The 20,344-nt window shown below is 43.1% G+C and overlaps 1 protein-coding gene across 1 annotated transcript; it reads right to left on the bottom strand.

The window, feature by feature from the left end:
* Positions 1 to 1,737: 1,737 nt before the first annotated feature.
* Positions 1,738 to 19,203, bottom strand: LOC121551650 (sodium/myo-inositol cotransporter 2-like). Its single transcript, XM_041864358.2, has 16 exons — positions 19,053 to 19,203; positions 18,070 to 18,249; positions 17,477 to 17,548; positions 17,067 to 17,171; positions 16,598 to 16,657; positions 14,262 to 14,366; positions 13,832 to 13,937; positions 13,528 to 13,608; positions 12,694 to 12,899; positions 11,814 to 11,949; positions 11,572 to 11,679; positions 10,416 to 10,566; positions 10,153 to 10,321; positions 4,629 to 4,844; positions 2,579 to 2,750; positions 1,738 to 2,280 (listed from the first exon to the last, which is right to left on the bottom strand). The coding sequence occupies exons 2-16, from the start codon at positions 18,196 to 18,198 to the stop codon at positions 2,051 to 2,053; spliced, it is 2,046 nt and encodes a 681-aa protein (XP_041720292.2). The 5' UTR covers positions 18,199 to 18,249; positions 19,053 to 19,203; the 3' UTR covers positions 1,738 to 2,050.
* Positions 19,204 to 20,344: the final 1,141 nt, after the last annotated feature.

Genomic DNA, 20,344 nt, shown 5'->3' with positions numbered 1-20,344 from the left:
ATTGAATGGGGGTGGGGTGGGAGGCTAAGCTTGTAAACCTAAAAGCTGAGAACTAGTATTTTTGTATTATGCAACATTCTTCCCTGTGGTGCATTGTATGGTGGTTGTAGGAATGTTTTTTGAATGGAAATTGCTAATTTGTATACATGTCCTCAATGCATTACCTAAGATTGTCTACAAAACTGCAATTTTCCCCCATTGAGAACTTTTTTTAATGGTTTTTAATGGGCCAAATAATAAAAATGTCATGCAGAAAGTGCTTACAGACTATTGATGAGCCAAATAAATCCTACAAATTGCCATACTTGATTTGACAGGAGCTCTCAAGGACCAAAGATGCCAGTTGATTAATAATAAAATTTGGTGAGTGTGCTGCTTTGTGTTTATAACATAAATGTTTTATTAAATGGTTGCCAAGGACCAAAGAAATATCAGTGAGGAGTGCAATTTAAGTAACTGCATTCATTTCATACGGTGCCTTCTCCACTCCCAATATTCACCCTGTTTCATTTGTTGATGTTGTTTTTAACCTGTCTTACCTTAATATACTATAGGACTGTGTTTTATTCAACCCCAATCAAACCATGTGATAAATTATTGAACAGAGCTGTGACATTAAAGGGGCAATCTGGAATTCAAACAAAACGGTCACCCCCGCCAAAAATTTGTATACCAATCACAGATTCACCCTTTTAAAAGAAAAGTTATATAAGAAAAGGGATAGATTGGACATTCCCTGCTACATATAACTTTTATTTGAGAAATGATTGGATTTGTTTTGATATCCGTTTTGATTAATTTAGCTCAGGAAATGGACAAGCAACAACCCAACAGAACAATAGCCCAGGTTTTATTTTATGATTATTATTCAAATTCAGGCTATTATGTTGACAATCTTTAGTGGGAAACTTGGCTTCTCACTATGCCTTTGATTATTGCCTTTTTTTAAATTACATTATACGTTTTGAATGTGATTTGCGTCGCTTTATTTCTGCTCATGAGTGTCTTTTCAACCTGAAGATGAACAAAGATTTTTGATAATGAGTGAATGGATCCTCCTCTGTTATTAAAGGAAAATAGTTTTTGGTATTATTACTCCAAATAAATAAAACAAAACATGAATTAAAACAGTAATATTCCATGTTTATTCATGTCAGTTTAATACTGAATTTATACTGGTATGTTCACTGAATTTGTACTGTATATTCTAATCTAATGTAATGTCAGTGGTGTAAAGTACTTAAGTAAAAATACTTTAAAGTACTACTTAAGTAGTTTTTTGGGGTATCTGTACTTTACTTTACTATTTATATTTTGAAAACTTTTACTTTTACTTCACTACATTCCTAAAGAAAATATTGTACTTTTTACTCCATACATTTTCCCTGACAACCAACATTTATATACTTAGCAGGACAGGAAAATAGTCAAATTCACGCACTTATCAAGAGAACATGTGGTCATCCCTACTGCCTCTGATCTGGCGGACTCATTAAAAACAAATGCATCTTTTGTAAATAATGTCTGAGTGTTGGAGTGTGCCCCTGGCTATCCGAAATTTTAAAACACAAGACAATTGTGCCGTCTGCTTTGCTAAATAATAGGAATTTTAAATGATTTATATACTTTTACATTTGATACTTAAGTATTTTTTAGTAATTACATTTACTTTTGATACTTAAGTATATTTAAAACCAAATACTTTTAGACTTTTACTCAAGTAGTATTTTACTGGCTGACTTTCACTTTTACTTGAGTAACTTTCTATTAAGGTATCTATACTTTTACTCAAGTATGACAATTGGGTACCTTTTCCACCACTGTGGAATGTATACAATTAATAAGAACTATAATAAATGTAGCATATTGAGAGGCATCATTCCCATTTAAACACTGCCAATCAAAACTATACATTGCTATTATACAATAATAAATAACAGCCTTTGCTGTGACACCTCAGCGACACTCCTATGATGCTTGCCGATTGGCTGCAGCAATGGCCAAGCTCCACCTGTCCCTGCCAATATCATTGGCTGTTGAGAATTCCTCACTAGGCCCAGTAGCCAATGATAAAGACGGCGATGGCGAGGCAGATGATGAGGTTGGCGTCGACCACGTGGCTAAGGCATGGGTCCTCTTCCAGAGAGCTAGCGGTGTCGAGAAGAGGAGGGGGTTGGGGAGCTCTGTCACCCTCCTTCTGCCTCTCCATCCCACACAGCCAGTAGAGGACGGCCTTTAGCCTGGACTGGCTCCTCACACTGGCTACTGAGGAGACAGAGTCTGGGGAGAGAGAAGTGTGGGTATATGTGTATGGGCAGTGTTTGACTTGGGCTGGAACACACCAGTACTTGCGCCTCAATTTTGAGTACCGGCATCTCTTATAGAATATTGCTGGCTTAAAAATATTCCTGCACCTAAATATAAACAGTACTGGCACCCAAAATAAGTGCTGGCACCTATTTCAGTCCACTTCAAGCACTGGGATTGTGAGTATTGTATGAAACATGGTCCTTAGAATTGTTGAAGCAACTTACCAGTATTAGCCTACTACTACCTAACAAGGGACAACACTACCCACCTTTCCTCTGAAGGTGTGCCTCGCCGTTAGTCTTCTCCTGCTCTCTGTCTTCTATCTCCTGCTCTGCACTCTCCTTGGTCTCTGTAGCACTAGTCACAGTCTCTACAGTCTCCAGAGCTCCACTGCTCTTCTCCACCTTATCAAATCTGGTGAACCAGGTGAGGCGGCTGATCTGTTCCGTAGCAACAACAACACAAACACAGCAACGGTTAGTGATAGGCCTACAGTAACAGGCCGTATCGTGCTCACAGTTAGAAAACACTGCCCCCTTCTATCTCAAGTTTACAGTGGGGAAAAAAAGTATTTAGTCAGCCACCAATTGTGCAAGTTCTCCCACTTAAAAAGATGAGAGAGGCCTGTAATTTTCATCATAGGTACACGTCAACTATGACAGACAAATTGAGAAAAAAAATCCAGAAAATTACATTGTAGGATTTTTTATGAATTTATTTGCAAATTATGGTGGAAAATAAGTATTTGGTCATCTACAAACAAGCAAGATTTCTGGCTCTCACAGACCTGTAACTTCTTCTTTAAGAGGCTCCTCTGTCCTCCACTCGTTACCTGTATTAATGGCACCTGTTTGAACTTGTTATCAGTATAAAAGACACCTGTCCACAACCTCAAACAGTCACACTCCAAACTCCACTATGGCCAAGACCAAAGAGCTGTCAAAGGACACCAGAAACAACATTGTAGACCTGCACCAGGCTGGGAAGACTGAATCTGCAATAGGTAAGCAGCTTGGTTTGAAGAAATCAACTGTGGGAGCAATTATTAGGAAATGGAAGACATACAATACCACTGATAATCTCCCTCAATCTGGGGCTCCACGCAAGATCTCACCCCGTGGGGTCAAAATGATCACAAGAGCGGTGAGCAAAAATCCTAGAACCACACAGGGGGACCTAGTGAATGACCTGCAGAGAGCTGGGACCAAAGTAACAAAGCCTACCATCAGTAACACACTACGCCGCCAGGGACTCAAATCCTGCATTGCCAGACGTGTCCCCCTGCTTAAGCCAGTACATGTCCAGGCCCATCTGAAGTTTGCTAGAGTGCATTTGGATGATCCAGAAGAGGATTGGGAGAATATCATAAGGTCAGATGAAACCAAAACTCAACTCGTCGTGTTTGGAGGACAAAAAATGCTGAGTTGCATCCAAAGAACACCATACCTACTGTGAAGCATGGGGGTGGAAACATCATGCTTTGGGGCTGTTTTTCTGCAAAGGGACCAGGTCGACTGATCCGTGTAAAGGAAAGAATGAATGGGGCCATGTATCGTGAGATTTTGAGTGAAAACCTCCTTCCATCAGCAAGGGCATTGAAGATGAAACGTGGCTGGGTCTTTCAGCATGACAATGATCACAAACACACCGCCCGGGCAACGAAGGAGTGGCTTCTTAAGAAGCATTTCATTGTCCTGGAGTAGCCTAGCCAGTCTCCAGATCTCAACCCCATAGAAAATCTTTGGAGAGAGTTGAAAGTCTGTGTTGCCCAGCGACAGCCCCAAAACATCACTGCTCTAGAGGAGATCTGCATGGAGGAATGGGCCAAAATACCAGCAACAGTGTGTGAAAACCTTGTGAAGACTTACAGAAAATGTTTGACCTGTGTCATTGCCAACAAAGGGTATATAACAAAGTATTGAGAAACTTTTGTTATTGACCAAATACTTATTTACCACCATAATTTGCAAATAAATTCATAAAAAATCCTACAATGTGATTTTCTGGATTTTTTTTTCTCATTTTGTCTGTCATAGTTGACGTGTTCCTATGATGAAAATTACAGGCCTCTCTCATCTTTTTAAGTGGGAGAACTTGCACAATTGGTGGCTGACTAAATACTTTTTTTCCCCACTGTATATTTGATTTATACAGTACTGTAAATGCAAATTCTTAATTTATCACAGTGTCGTTGAAATAGGTTGATTTGTTCAAATACACAATTGCCATCACAATCACAATCAAGATCAAGATACTGTCTTTGAGTTCTGTTTTGTAGTTCTGGTCCCTCTGCACTCCCCAGCCTCCCCTCCCCTCACCTGCTCTGGGCTGGGTTTCTCCGTGGCCAGGCTGACCCCCACCACCACCACCAGGGTGAGCAGAGACAGCATGGTGGAGAAGTAGAGGTAGTGGACGTGTTTCACCACATCAGGCCTGCTGTCCTCCTGGTAACACAGTGGTGAGGGATAGATGAAGTCTAGGGCCATCCTCACACTGCCCACCAGCAGGCCCAGGAACAGGCCCCAGAAAGCCCCCTGCAGAACACAAAGGAGGGACATTTCATCTCTACATCATCTTTCAATATATCTGATTGGTACTGCAATCTGACTGGTGCTGCAATCTGATTGCAAATTGAGCAGCATTTCATTCCTGTAGGTGAAAAACCAAGAACAGTCTATTTTCAGATGCAAACACCTATTTTCACTACACACACCTTCACTACAGACACTTTCATTACAGACACCTTCACTATACACAACTTCACGACACATACCTTCACTACACACATCATCACTACAGACATTTTCACTACAGACAACTTCACTACAGACACCTTCACTACACATACCTTTACTACTCACACCTTCACTACAGACACTTTCACAACTTCACTACAGACACCTTCACTAAACACACTTTCACTACACACAACTTCACTACACACACCTTCACTACACATACCTTCACTACACATAGCTTCACTACACACAAACTTCACTGCAGACACTTTCACTACAAATAACTTCACTACAGACACCTTCACTACACACACTTTCACGTCACATACCTTCAGTACACATTTTCACTACACACTTTCACTACACATATCTTCACTACACACACACTTTCACTACAGACAACTTCACTACATACACTTTCACTACATACATTTTCACTACACATATTTTCACCACACACCTTCACTACACACACCTTCACTACAGACTCCTTCACTACAGACATTTTCACTACAAATTTCACTACAGACAACTTCACTACATACACTTTCACTACAGACAACTTCACTACAGACAATTTCACTAAAGACATCTTCACTACACTACAGACAACTTCACAGACACCTTCACTACATACCTTCAGTACAGACACTTTCACTACAAACTTTCACTACAGACACCTTCACTACAGACACTTTCACTACAGATACTTTCACTACAAACCTTCACTACAGACACAACAAGAACCTCACATACTTTACTCTGTACTTACACTTTCTACCTCTCTCTCTCTGTTCTGTCTCTTTCTCTTTATCTCTCTCTCTCTCTCTCTCTGTCTCTGTCTCTGTCTCTGTCTCTCTCTCTCTCTCTCTCTCCCCATCTCTCTCTCTCTCTCAAATCAAATCAAATTTTATTTGTCACATACACGTGTTTAGCAGATGTTATTGCGGGTGTAGTGAAATGCGTGTGCTTCTAGCTCCGACAGTGCAGTAATATCTAACAAGTAATATCTAACAATTTCACAACATATACCCAATACACATAAATCTAAGTAAGGAATGGAATTAAGAATATATACATATATGGACAAGCAATGACAGAGCGGCATGGACTAAGATACAGTAGAATATTATAGAATACAGTATATAATTATGAGATGAGTAATGCAAGATATGTAAACATTATTAAAGTGACTAGTGCCAGTGATTTCAATAGGCAGCAGCAGCCTCTAATGTGCTAGTGATGGCTATTTAACAGTCTGATGGCCTTGAGATAGAAGCTGTTTTTCATTCTCTCGGTCCCAGCTTTGATGCACCTGTACTGACCACGCCTTCTGGATGATAGTGGGGTGAACAGGCAGTGGCTCAGGTGGTTGATGTCCTTGATGATCTTTTTGGCCTTCCTGTGACATCGGGTGCTGTAGGTGTCCTGGAGGGCGGGTAGTTTGCCCCCGGTAATGCGTTCGGCAGACCGCACAACCCTCTGGAGAGCGATCATCTCCTTTGTTTTGTTGAAGTTGAGTGAGAGGTTATTTTCCTGGCACCAAACTCCCAGAGCCCTCACCTCCTCCCTGTAGGCTGTCTCGTCATTGTTGGTAATCAAGCCTACTACTGTTGTGTCGTCTGCAAACTTGATGATTGAGTTGGAGGCGTGCTTGGCCACGCAGTCATGGGTGAACAGGGAGTACAGGAGGGGGCTGAGCACGCACCCTTGTGGGGCCCCAGTGTTGAGAATCAGTGAAGTGGAGATGTTGTTTCCTACCTTCACCACCTGGGGGCGGCCCGTCAGGAAGTCCAGGACCCAGTTGCACAGGGCGGGGTTTAGACCCAGTGCCTCGAGCTTAATGATGAGCTTGGAGGGTAGTATAGTGTTGAATGCTGAGCTGTAGTCAATGAACAGCATTCTTACATACAGTGGGGGAAAAAAGTATTTAGTCAGCCACCAATTGTGCAAGTTCTCCCACTTAAAAAGATGAGAGAGGCCTGTAATTTTCATCATAGGTACACATCAACTATGACAGACAAATGGAGAATTTTTTTCTCCAGAAAATCACATTGTAGGATTTTTTTGGAATTTATTTGCAAATTATGGTGGAAAATAAGTATTTGGTCACCTACAAACAAGCAAGATTTCTGGCTCTCACAGACCTGTAACTTCTTCTTTAAGAGGCTCCTCTGTCCTCCACTCGTTACCTGTATTAATGGCACCTGTTTGAACTTGTTATCAGTATAAAAGACACCTGTCCACAACCAAAGTAACAAAGCCTACCATCAGTAACACACTACGCCGCCAGGGACTCAAATCCTGCATTGCCAGACATGTCCCCCTGCTTAAGCCAGTACATGTCCAGGCCCGTCTGAAGTTTGCTAGAGTGCATTTGGATGATCCAGAAGAGAATTGGGAGAATGTCATATGGTCAGATGAAACCAAAATATAACTTTTTAGTAAAAACTCAACTCGTCGTGTTTGGAGGACAAAGAATGCTGAGTTGCATCCAAAGACACCATACCTACTGTGAAGCACGGGGGTGGAAACATCATGCTTTGGGGCTGTTTTTCTGCAAAGGGACCAGGACGAATGATCCGTGTAAAGGAAAGAATGAATGGGGCCATGTATCGTGAGATTTTGAGTGAAAACCTCCTTCCATCAGCAAGGGCATTGAAGATGAAACGTGGCTGGGTCTTTCAGCATGACAATGATCCCAAACACACCGCCCGGGCAACGAAGGAGTGGCTTCATAAGAAGCATTTCAAGGTCCTGGAGTGGCCTAGCCAGTCTCCAGATCTCAACCCCATAGAAAAGGAGGGAGTTGAAAGTCCGTGTTGCCCAGCGACAGCCCCAAAACATCACTGCTCTAGAGGAGATCTGCATGGAGGAATGGGCCAAAATACCAGCAACAGTGTGTGAAAACCTTGTGAAGACTTACAGAAAACGTTTGACCTGTGTCATTGCCAACAAAGGGTATATAGCAAAGTATTGAGAAACTTTTGTTATTGACCAAATACTTATTTTCCACCATAATTTGCAAATAAATTCATAAAACATCCTACAATGTGATTTTCTGGATTTTTTTTCCTCATTTTGTCTGTCATAGTTGACGTGTACCTATGATGAAAATTACAGGCCTCTCTCATCTTTGTAAGTGGGAGAACTTGCACAATTGGTGGCTGACTAAATACTTTTTTTCCCCACTGTAGGTATTCCTCTTGTCCAGATGGGATAGGGCAGTGTGCAGTGTGATGGCGATTGCATCGTCTGTGGATCTATTGGGGCGGTAAGTAAATTGAAGTGGGTCTAGGGTGACAGGTAAGGTAGAGGTGATATGATCCTTGACTAGTCTCTCAAGGTTTTCCTTTTGTAGTCCGTGATTGTCTGTAGACCCTGCCACATACGTCTTGTGTCTGAGCCATTGAATTGCGACTCCACTTTGTCTCTATACTGATGTTTTGCCAGTTTAATTGCCTTACGGAGTGAGTAGCTACACTGTTTGTATTCTACCATATTCCCAGTCACCTTGCCATGGTTACTCCCGAGTGGCACAGTGGTCTAAGGCACTGCATCGCAGTGCTAGCTGTGCCACTAGAGATCCTGGTTAGAGTCCAGGCTCTGTCGCAGCCGGCCGCGACCGGGAGACCCATGGGCGGCGCACAATTGGTCCAGCGTTGTCCAAGGTAGGGGAGGGTTTGGCCGGCAGAGATGTGGGTTCGTTTCCCACGGTGGGCTAGTATGAAAAAAACATAACATGGATGCATTCACTAACTGTAAGTAGCTCTGGATAAGAGCGTCTGCTAAATGACTAAAATGTAAATGTAAATGGTTAAATGCGGTGGTTCGTGCTTTCAGTTTTGCGCGAATGCTGCCATCTATCCACGGTTTCTGGTTAGGGTAGGTTTTAATAGTCACAGTGGGCACAACATCTCCTGATAAACTCAGTCACCGTTTCAGTGTATTCGTCAAAATTATTTTCACAAGCTGCCCGGAACATATCCCAGTCCGCGTGATCAAAACAATCTTGAAGCATGGATTCCGATTGGTCAGACCAGCGTTGAATAGTTCTTAGCACGGGTACTTCCTGTTTGAGTTTCTGCCTATAGGAAGGGAGGAGTAAAATGGAGTCGTGGTCAGATTTGCCGAAAGGAGGGCGGGAGGGAGGGCATTATAACCATCCCGGAAGTTTGAATAGCAATGGTCGAGGATTTTAGCAGCCCGAGTACAACAGTCGATATGTTGATAGAACTTCAGCAGCCTAGTCCTCAAATTTGCTTTGTTAAAATCCCTGGCTACAATAAATGCGGCCTCAGGATATGTGGTTTGCAGTTTGCATAAAGTCCAGTGAAGTTCTTTGAGGGCCGTCGTGGTATCGGCTTGAGGGGGAATATACAGGGCTGTAACAATAACTGAAGACAATTCTCTTGGGAGATAATACGGTCGGCATTTGATTGTGAGGTATTCTAGGTCGGGTGAACAAAAGGACTTGAGTTCCTGTATGTTACTACAATTACACCATGAGTCGTTAATCATGAAACACACACCTCCACCCTTCTGCTTCCCGGAGAGATATTTATTTCTGTCTGCGCGATAAACTGAGAACCCATCTGGCTGGACCGATTTCTACAGAATATCCCCAGAGAGCCATGTTTCCGGGAAACAAAGTATGTTACAGGCCCCTCTGGAAAGAAATCCTTGCCCTGAGCTCGTCGACTTTGTTATCCAAAGACTGAACATTAGCGAGTAGTATACTTAGAAGTGGTGGGTGGTGAGCGCACCTCCTAAGTCGAACCAGCAGGCCGCTCTGAGTGCCTCTCCTCCGCCGGCGATGTTTTAGGTCAGCTGCTGGAATCAGTTAAATTGCCCTGTGGAGAGCAAACAAAGGATCTTCATCTGGAAAGTCGTATTCCTGGTCGTAATGCTGGTGAGTTACCGCCGTTCTGATATCCAATAGTTTTTCCCGGCTGTATGTAATGATACAAAACACTTTCTGAGCTAATAATATAAAAAATAATACATAAAAAAACAAAATACTTCAAAGTTTCCTAAGAGCTAGTTGCGAGGTTGCCATCTTCGTCGGCGCCAGGTTTAATCCCCAACACACACACGCACACACCTTCTCGTTTGTCCTCTTCCAGAAGCATCCAGTCAGGAAGACGATGGAAACAGGAGGCTGGAAGTAGGTACTGATGGACTGGATATAGATGAACAGCTGTCCTCCCTGACTGGCCTGGACCACAGGGATCCACAGCACTGACACCGCCACCAGAACCAGCACAAACATCCTGAGGAGGATAGGACACAGTATGATGGTATGGTGTGTGTGTGTGCATGTGTGTGTGATTTCATTCATGTGTCCATTTGCATGTGTATGTGTACCTTCCCACAAGCATGAGTTCCCACTCAGTAGCGCGGGGCCGGATGTGCCTCCACAGGTCCATGGTGAAGATGGTGCTGGAGCTGTTGAAGATGGAGGTGAGGGAGGACATGAGAGCAGCGATCATCACCGCCATCATCAGACCACGCAGACCTGGAGAGCAAGAGAGAGACACAGCAGTATGGAGAGTACACAGAGAGAGCGAGAAAGACAGCGAGCGAGAGAAAGAGAGAGTGAAAGAGGGAGAATGTGTAAGGTCACATGCATGTGTGTATGAAATTTGAATGACATTTTATTTTCGTGTCAAATCGGCAGTTGGCAACCCATCCCTTATGGGATTAATTGACACATAAACAAGCATTACAATAATTCACTGTGGTAATTCTTCTTCCGGTGTTCTCTGCAGTGCGCATCGCATGAAGTGTATATGTGTATATTTGAAACATGCGGCCTTCAACTTGATCTTGTGCTGATATTGTCTGTTTACACTCATAAGATCTGAGTACAATCAGATCACAATGCATCTTTTAATCGTCTACACTTCTCAAAAAAATGTGGGCACAATCAGAATGTGCACAAGATCAGGACAAAGGCTGCATGTTAGAACCAGGTTTACTCCCGAGTGGCGCAGCGGTCTAAGGCATTGCATCGCAGGCGTCACTACAGACCCGGGTTCGATCCCAGGCTGTGTCACAACCGGCCGTGACCGGTAGTCCCATATGGCGGCGCACAATTGGCCAGCGTCGTCCTGGTTAGGGAAGGGTTTGGCCGGGGGGGCTTTACTTGGCTCATCGCGCTCTAGCGACTCCTTGTGGCGGGCCGGGCGCCTGCAGGCTGACCTCGGATGTCAGTTGAACAGTGTTTCCTCTGACACATTGGTGTGGCTGGCTTCTGGGTTAAGCGGGCGGGTGTTAAGGAGCGTGGTTTGGCGGGTCATGTTTCGGAGGACGCATGACACGAACTTTGCCTCTCCCGAGCCCGTTGGGGAGTTGCAGCGATGAGACAAGATCGTAATTGGATATGACGAAATTGGGGAGAAAAATAATCAGGTATAAACAGGGCTAGAGAGTGAAAGAAACGCACAGCAGATGTTTGTGTGTACAGGAAGTGAGAAAGACAGATATACACAATGTTACAGAGAGAAGAAGACTTCCTCACCTGAGGGCAGTAGCTTCATAACCAGTTTGGCGTAGGCGATGTCTGAACAGCCCACTGGGTTCCCACACACCTCAGTACACACATCAGGGTCACCACACGCCACCTCGTCTAGACGCAACAACAACAACACTGCTGTACATACACTGTCTCCTTTCTGTTTGATGGCGGTATCAACAGGTTTTACCTGGATACAGTATCCACTCTAGAGGTACTACCAAAGCGTAGCAGTTAGGACATTGTACCTGGGTAGAGTATTCTGCTGATCATGCCAGGCAGGACCATCATGAAGAAGGGCAGGATCTTGAGGTAGGCAGCCAGCAGGGAGCCTCCTTTAGCATGGAGCAGGTTCTTAGCAGACAGGGAGCGCTGCACTATCACCTGGATTCAACACAACACAGGATCAGTGACTGGAACTGTTGACAGAGCAGCTGAATGTGCCTCCCAAGTCTATAGAGCACTTAAACAATCCATCTGTTTTATTATTAAGGTGTATCAAAACTCTCCTGCCAGTATGGCGATTTACAGTTAGATGGTGTTCTAAAGCCTAGTGTTTCCATTCCCCTTTAAGGTGTATCAATTCTGATACCTCAGATCTTCAGATACCGCCATCTAGTCAAATAAAATAAAATAAAATTGTATTTGTCACATGCGCCGAGTACAACAGGTGTAGACCTTACAGTGAAATGCTTACTTACAAGCCCTTAACCAACAATGCAGTTTTAAGAGAAATAAGTGTTAAGTAAAAAAAATAGATGAGTAAGAAATAAAAATAAAAAATAATGAAAGAGCAGCAGTAAAATAACAGTAGCAAGGCTATATACAGGGGGTACCGGTACAGAGTCAATGTGCATGGGCACAGGTTAGTCGGGGGGGGGACAATGCAAATAGTCGGGGTAGCCATTTAATTAGCTGTTCAGGAGTCTTATGGCTTGGGGGTAGAAGCTGATAAGAAGCCTTTTGGACCTAGACTTGACGCTCCGGTAACGCTTGCCATGTGGTAGCAGAGAGAACAGTCTATGACTAGGGTGGCTGGAGTCTTTGACCATTTTTAGGGCCTTCCTCTGACACCGCCTGGTATAGAGGTAAATACTAGTGACTGTCCCTGAGCAGTGTCACTGTTACCTGGTCTGAGCACCAGTACCACATGGAGGGTATGGACATGCCCAGGAGGATGCCCGGCCAGGGCAGGTCAGAGGTCACGGCGTCACGGAACAGGTGGAAGGCGTCATCCCGGGGGATGCCACAAGTGGTGTTGGGGTCACGGACCGAGGGGATGGCCGTAGCGTACCGCTCTAGGAGGGCGTTCCAGCCCCCCACCTCAGCGAAACCTCCACAGAGTAGGGCAGAGTTAGACAGTTAGGCAAACTGTACTGTACTGTACAGAGTCTAACCTATACAGAGAGTGAACAACATGAACATTTATAACTGACAATAAAATCTAAAATCTAGTTGAAAACTATTTTTTCTGATTAAAGACAAAGTATTTGATACATACACTGAGTATACAAAACATTACGAACACCTGCTCTTTCCATGACATAGACTGACCATGTGAATCCAGGTGAAAGCTATGATCCCTTCTTGATGGCACTTCAATCAGTGTAGATGGTAGTAGGTGCCAGGCACACCGGTTTGTGTCAACAACTGCAGTGCTGCTGGGTTTTTCACGCTCAACAGTTTCCTGTGTGTATCAAGAATGGTCCACCACCCAAAGGACATCCAGTCAACTTGACACAACTGTGGAAAGCTTTGAAGTCAACATGGGCCAGCATCCCTGTGGAACGCTTTTGACACCTTTTAGACTCCACGCCCCGACGAATTGAGGCTATTCTGAGGGCAACTCAATATTGGGAAGGTGTTCCTAATGTTTGGTATACTCAGTGTATACAGTAGCCACCAATCAACACAGCACCAAAGCAGATCCAGTATTGACCATTGTAAGAGTAGGAGACTTACTGAAGCCCATGAGGGTGAGTGCTCCTATCAGCATGATGCCAGTCTGGGCAGCGTCTGTGTAGATGACTGCTGCCAGTCCACCTGAAACAACACAACACTGAACCAGTACTGGACATACATCATCTGTCACAGACAAACTGAGTGTTTTCCATTTCAATTAGGGTTGTTTGGTTGTTGTATTTGGCTGTATGTTTGAACTGGTAGTCTTTAGGAAACTAAATCTGATTGTTTTGGAAGAGAGTGAAAGAGAGAAAGGGATATATAGAGAGAAAATTAGTGAAAGAGTGAGACAATAGAAGGGTACCTGCTACAGTGTAGAGAGCAGTGATGAGCAGAAGCACCACCACAGCTAAATAGATGTTCCACTGCAGGGCCTGTTGAATGAACACTGCCCCAGCATACATATCCACCTGCACACACAAGCACAGGTTGCAGCAGCGGAGCAAGCGATCTCAATTCATACAATAAATTCACATTTTGCATTTGCATTTGAGTCATTTAGCAGACGCTCTAATCCAGAGCGATTTATAGGAGCAATTAGGGTTAAGTGCCTTGCTCAAGGGCACATCGACAGATTTTTCACCTAGGCGGCTCGGGGATTAGAACCAGCGACCTTCCAGTTACTGGCACAACGCTCTTAACCACTAAGCTACCTGCCGCCACATCAAAACCAATGTTGTATTGAGAAAGTAAATAGCTGATGAGATACAAAGAAGAGTTTTGATTTTACTTACCGATATCTTTGTGAAGATGTAAATGAATAAATACAAAATAGCTATAAATAATTGTATTCTCTTCCCCCCGAATCGCTTCTGCAAGTATTCAGGCATGGTTGTCACCTGCATGATAAAGGGAACAGACAGAACAGAACATTAATGATTGAACAAGTTAGCACTACTGTGATCTAAAGTGTCTCTGTACACAGAGAGGAAAGTGTCTCAGTACACAGAGAGGAAAGTGTCTCAGTACACAGAGAGGAAAGTGTATCAGTACACAGAGAGGAAAGTGTCTCAGTACACAGAGAGGAAAGTGTATCAGTACACAGTGAGGAAAGTGTTGCGTCTCAGTACACAGAGAGGAAAGTGTCTCAATACACAGAGAGGAAAGTGTTGCGTCTCAGTACACAGAGAGGAAAGTGTTGGTTCTCAGTACACAGAGAGGAAAGTGTTGGTTCTCAGTACACAGAGAGGAAAGTGTCTCAGTACACAGAGAGGAAAGTGTTGTGTCTCAGTACACAGAGAGGAAAGTGTCTCAGTACACAGAGAGGAAAGTGTCTCAGTACACAGAGAGGAAAGTGTATCAGTACACAGTGAGGAAAGTGTTGCGTCTCAGTACACAGAGAGGAAAGTGTTGGTTCTCAGTACACAGATAGGAAAGTGTTGGTTCTCAGTACACAGATAGGAAAGTGTTGGTTCTCAGTACACAGATAGGAAAGTGTTGGTTCTCAGTACACAGAGAGGAAAGTGTTGGTTCTCAGTACACAGATAGGAAAGTGTTGGTTCTCAGTACACAGAGAGGAAAGTGTTGGTTCTCAGTACACAGATAGGAAAGTGTTGGTTCTCAGTACAGAGAGGAATGTGTTGTGTCTCAGTACACAGAGAGGAAAGTGTCTCAGTACACAGAGAGGAAAGTGTCTCAGTACACAGAGAGGAAAGTGTATCAGTACACAGTGAGGAAAGTGTTGCGTCTCAGTACACAGAGAGGAAAGTGTCTCAATACACAGAGAGGAAAGTGTTGCGTCTCAGTACACAGAGAGGAAAGTGTTGGTTCTCAGTACACAGAGAGGAAAGTGTTGGTTCTCAGTACACAGAGAGGAAAGTGTCTCAGTACACAGAGAGGAAAGTGTTGGTTCTCAGTACACAGAGAGGAAAGTGTCTCAGTACACAGAGAGGAAAGTGTTGCGTCTCAGTACACAGAGAGGAAAGTGTTGGTTCTCAGTACACAGAGAGGAAAGTGTTGGTTCTCAGTACACAGAGAGGAAAGTGTTGGTTCTCAGTACACAGAGAGGAAAGTGTTGGTTCTCAGTGCACAGAGAGGAAAGTGTCTCAGTACACAGAGAGGAAAGTGTTGCGTCTCAGTACACAGAGAGGAAAGTGTTGGTTCTCAGTACACAGAGAGGAAAGTGTTGGTTCTCAGTACACAGAGAGGAAAGTGTTGGTTCTCAGTACACAGATAGGAAAGTGTTGGTTCTCAGTACAGAGAGGAATGTGTTGTGTCTCAGTACACAGAGAGGAAAGTGTCTCAGTACACAGAGAGGAAAGTGTCTCAGTACACAGAGAGGAAAGTGTATCAGTACACAGTGAGGAAAGTGTTGTGTCTCAGTACACAGAGAGGAAAGTGTCTCAATACACAGAGAGGAAAGTGTTGCGTCTCAGTACACAGAGAGGAAAGTGTTGGTTCTCAGTACACAGAGAGGAAAGTGTTGGTTCTCAGTACACAGAGAGGAAAGTGTCTCAGTACACAGAGAGGAAAGTGTTGGTTCTCAGTACACAGAGAGGAAAGTGTTGGTTCTCAGTACACAGAGAGGAAAGTGTCTCAGTACACAGAGAGGAAAGTGTTGCGTCTCAGTACACAGAGAGGAAAGTGCTGGTTCTCAGTACACAGAGAGGAAAGTGTTGGTTCTCAGTGCACAGAGAGGAAAGTGTCTCAGTACACAGAGAGGAAAGTGTTGCGTCTCAGTACACAGAGAGGAAAGTGTTGGTTCTCAGTACACAGAGAGGAAAGTGTTGGTTCTCAGTACACAGATAGGAAAGTGTTGGTTCTCAGTACACAGAGAGGAAAGTGTTGGTTCTCAGTACACAGATAGGAAAGTGTTGGTTCTCAGTACACAGAGAGGAAAGTGTTGGTTCTCAGTACACAGATAGGAAAGTGTTGGTTCTCAGTACAGAGAGGAATGTGTTGTGTCTCAGTACACAGAGAGGAAAGTGAGGTACTAATCTGGTGTACTAAGTAAAATAGGCACAATGCTTTTTGATGTTGCATAGAATTTCAGTAGGCCTACTCGTGGGTTGTGTGATATTTCAGTAGTACAGACAGTACACTGACAGAAAGGTGTTGGTTGACCTCTCACCCCGGAAGCAATATAGATGGGCAGGAAAAGCCAACCCAGGAGCAGCACCATCAGCATCCCCTGCCAATCAGAGACATTGATACTTGTAAGTGATTTAAGCTAAACTTAGTATAAAAAAGTAGTATTTTTATGTTAGCATTAAACCATACTGTATTTCCTATCAAAATAATGTACAGATGTAGGGTCTTAATTAATCCTGCAGCAACAGGAAATTTGAATTATTATGTGGATTATAATTAATGGAGATTTTTGTAGGGTTGATACTTTTTTCGTGAGGGAAAAATCTAGTCTGAAATTTCTAAGTGGAAATTACAAACTTCAGAAGCCTTTTTAAACCTAAATTGCCTGCATTGCAGGAAAGTTCTCCTGCTACAGGGTGATCAAATTAAGATCCTACATCTGTAATAGAGATTCACACATTTTATGCCCAGTTTAAAGTGAATTATAATGTCCAATTTCATGGTCTTACGTTCCACTCATATGCCACAGCACCAATGCCCGCTGCCGCTCCTGAGCCTGCCAGGCCCATGAAGTGGCCACTACCCACATTACTGGCAAACAGAGAGGTACCCACCTGCAGAGAGAGTGTAAGAGAGATAAAGAGAGAGAGAATGACAGACACAGACAGAATGAGTGAATGACAATACAACAATGTCTGACTTTAAGCCAACCCCATTGTATTCATATCTCCCCATATAAAATCGCAGTTTCACCCCAATAACAATACAAGGGCTGCTTTGTTTCACCATCTGGTTTGGTCCTGGAATAAATCAACATGGTTTCCTCTTGGCATCAAACATCTGGAATCCATTCAACATACAGAGTGGATGTAATTTGTGTGTAGTTTCCATAGCAACATCTCTGTTTCTTTTCACTCACCGGCCACCAGGACATGCTCTTTCCTGCCAGGAAGTATCCATCCACCGTGCTCCGCTTGGTTTTCCACATGGACTGGAAGAGAAGGACTGGCTGTTAGACAAATTCTCTATTCAGACTTCAATGTGTGCTGAAGGAGTGTGCTGAAGTAGTGTGCTGAAGTAGTGTGCTGAAGGAGTGTGCTGAATTAGTGTGCTGTAGGAGTGTGCTGAATTAGTGTGCTGAAGGAGTGTGCTGAATTAGTGTGTTCAATTTGTGTGCTGAAGGAGCATGCTGAATTAGTGTGGTGAAGGAGTGTGCTGAATTAGTGTGTTCAATTCGTGTGCTGAAGGAGTGTGCTGAATTAGTGTGCTGAAGGAGTGTTCTGAAGTAGAACAAATCTACTTTGAGATTCAGATGCAAGGATATACTGTAGAGCAACAAAAAATATATATCCCAATAGAGCACATGACATGTTTCAGTAAATCTCACTAGAGCTACTGAATAGCATCTGGTTCAAATCATTTAGAAATTGAATCCTATTCCCTATATAGTGCACTACTTTTGGCCAGCTACATAGCAATAGGGTGTCATTTCCCAAGTTTTCTCTTACTTACCCAGAGGCCCACAGCCAGCACAAGTAGGAAGTAGACAACGAGCACCACAATGTCTACGGTGACCAGGGTGGGTACACCTACACCTGGGGATTGGGAGGGGGACACGCTGGTCCCCTGGGTGGTAGCCATACTGTAGGGTCAAAGGTCACTGGAATTCTCAGGGAGTGATTGCGTATCCTGCTGGTGTGGGAAATGTAGTCATTGTTGATTCTAATCACAATAGAACCTCCAAACACTTCATTCACTAGATTAAATTCACTTTATTGCTCAATTGCACACAAGGTCCAACCAAAATGTTACTTCCTATTTTAACCCAACCCCTCCGAAACACACACATACATACACATACATATAGAGGTTTTACACTATACACACTGGACCCTGACCAGAGTTTATACATTATCCTGATTCATAGCCTCAATTTGTCAGGTGTCGAAAGCGTTCCACAAGGATGCTGCCCCATGTTGACTCCAATGCTTCCAACAGTTGTGCCAAGTTGGTTGGATGTCCTTTGGGTGGTGGACCATTCTTGATACACACGGGAAACTGTCAAGCCGGTGCTACTATACCCCGTTCAAAGGCACTTAAACCTTTTGTCTTGCCCATTCACCCTCTGAAAGGCACACATACACAATCCATGTCTCAACTGTCTCAAGGCTTAAAAATCATTCTTTAACCGGTCTCCTCCCCTTCATTTACACTGATTGATGTGGATTTAACAAGTGACATAAATAAGGGATCATAGCTTTCACCTGGATTCACCTGGTCAGTCTGTCATGGAAAGAGCAGGTTTCCTTCATGTTTTGTATACTCAGTGTATGCTGAGAAGCTCCACAGTGTAAAGTGTTATCAAGAGAGACCAACTATTCTACAGTCCATGTTTTAATTCCCACACACCATTCATACAATATCCTCACACCAAACACTAACTCAAGGACAATCGTCACCTTGCTTTTAAGAGTACTGAACCATACAGTACTCACCTGTCAGCGGGTAGTCAGACTCAGGGTTTAATTCCAGTTGGCCGGTCCTATGGCAGTTCACATGGTGTATATTGTACATTCAGCCTCAAACACTTCTCACCTCAAGGAAAATTCCAGTCCAGTCTAGGTCTCCTTTCTGACCAGAGGATCAAACTCCACCGTCTACTTATATATGACAACACTAGCTGGTTAAACTGTAAGAGTTTTATTACCAGTGAACAGCGACGTTGCACAACATCTGCCCAGAGTTAATAGTAGAATGATAGTTGTTGGTTGAGTTGTAAACCAGAGCAAGTGTGTGTGTGAGTGTGTGTGTGTGTGTCTACTGAACTAGTAAACATACTCTGTAACAATAATTGTACAAACATGTGCAGATAAGACACTCTTCGTTCTGCTAAATTATAAGATTAGTTAGATCTGTCACTACACTGACCAGAGCTCTTCAGACTCTACAGTACTAGTGTTTTACTGTAATACCTATCCACAACAATCAGATTAAACTGGCTTTTGGCTCACAATTCCTCATAGCACTCTTATCAATGTTTCATAGCACTCTTATCACTACAATAGAGACAACAAACTCACTGATGATCACACAGACATTTCCACTACTAAATCACTTGCATAACTCAGGTTGTAAAAAGCTGTATTTAGGAAAAAGACAGTAATTCAGGAAAATGTTCTTAAAGTTTATATTTGTCAGCATTGGCTGTTACAATACAAAACATAGACTTATCCGAGAGCAACGACTTCCAGAACACATTGCTGAATATGTATAGCTATCCAGATGACAAAGTCAGAAATTAAGATCATACCGTTAGAAAACAAATGATGGCAATAACTTATCGAAATGTAATTAATAACATTATCAGTACGTCTTCTTACATTTGCCTTATTTTATTAATTTGAAATTATGCACAAAAATTATCCTATTTCTCTCATGTAACGAATGTCTGAAAAGCTGGAGGCCAGTGTTGCTCTAATTGAATATGTAAAATGTCCTCCATGTTTGGGTTGAAAACATCCATGTGTCAGTTACACAATCAGTCCATATCAATTGACAATGTTATGTTGAAACATGGTTTGATAAAGTTAAGTATTAATATCCTATGTCATTAAAGTCAATAGTTACTGCATGTTTAAGGGATAGTTCACCCAAATTACAACATGCCATATTGGTGTTCTTACCCTGTAAGCAGTCTATGGACAAATTACGACGGCAATCCATGCTTTGGTTTAGTTTCCCTGGTACTGCTAACATTTTTGCATTTGTGGCACAAATCCATTCTAGT

The sequence above is a fragment of the Coregonus clupeaformis genome, chromosome 35, assembly GCF_020615455.1.
Source record: "Coregonus clupeaformis isolate EN_2021a chromosome 35, ASM2061545v1, whole genome shotgun sequence".
Taxonomy (NCBI): Eukaryota; Metazoa; Chordata; class Actinopteri; order Salmoniformes; family Salmonidae; genus Coregonus; species Coregonus clupeaformis.
This window is presented reverse-complemented; position numbering and strand designations above follow the sequence as displayed.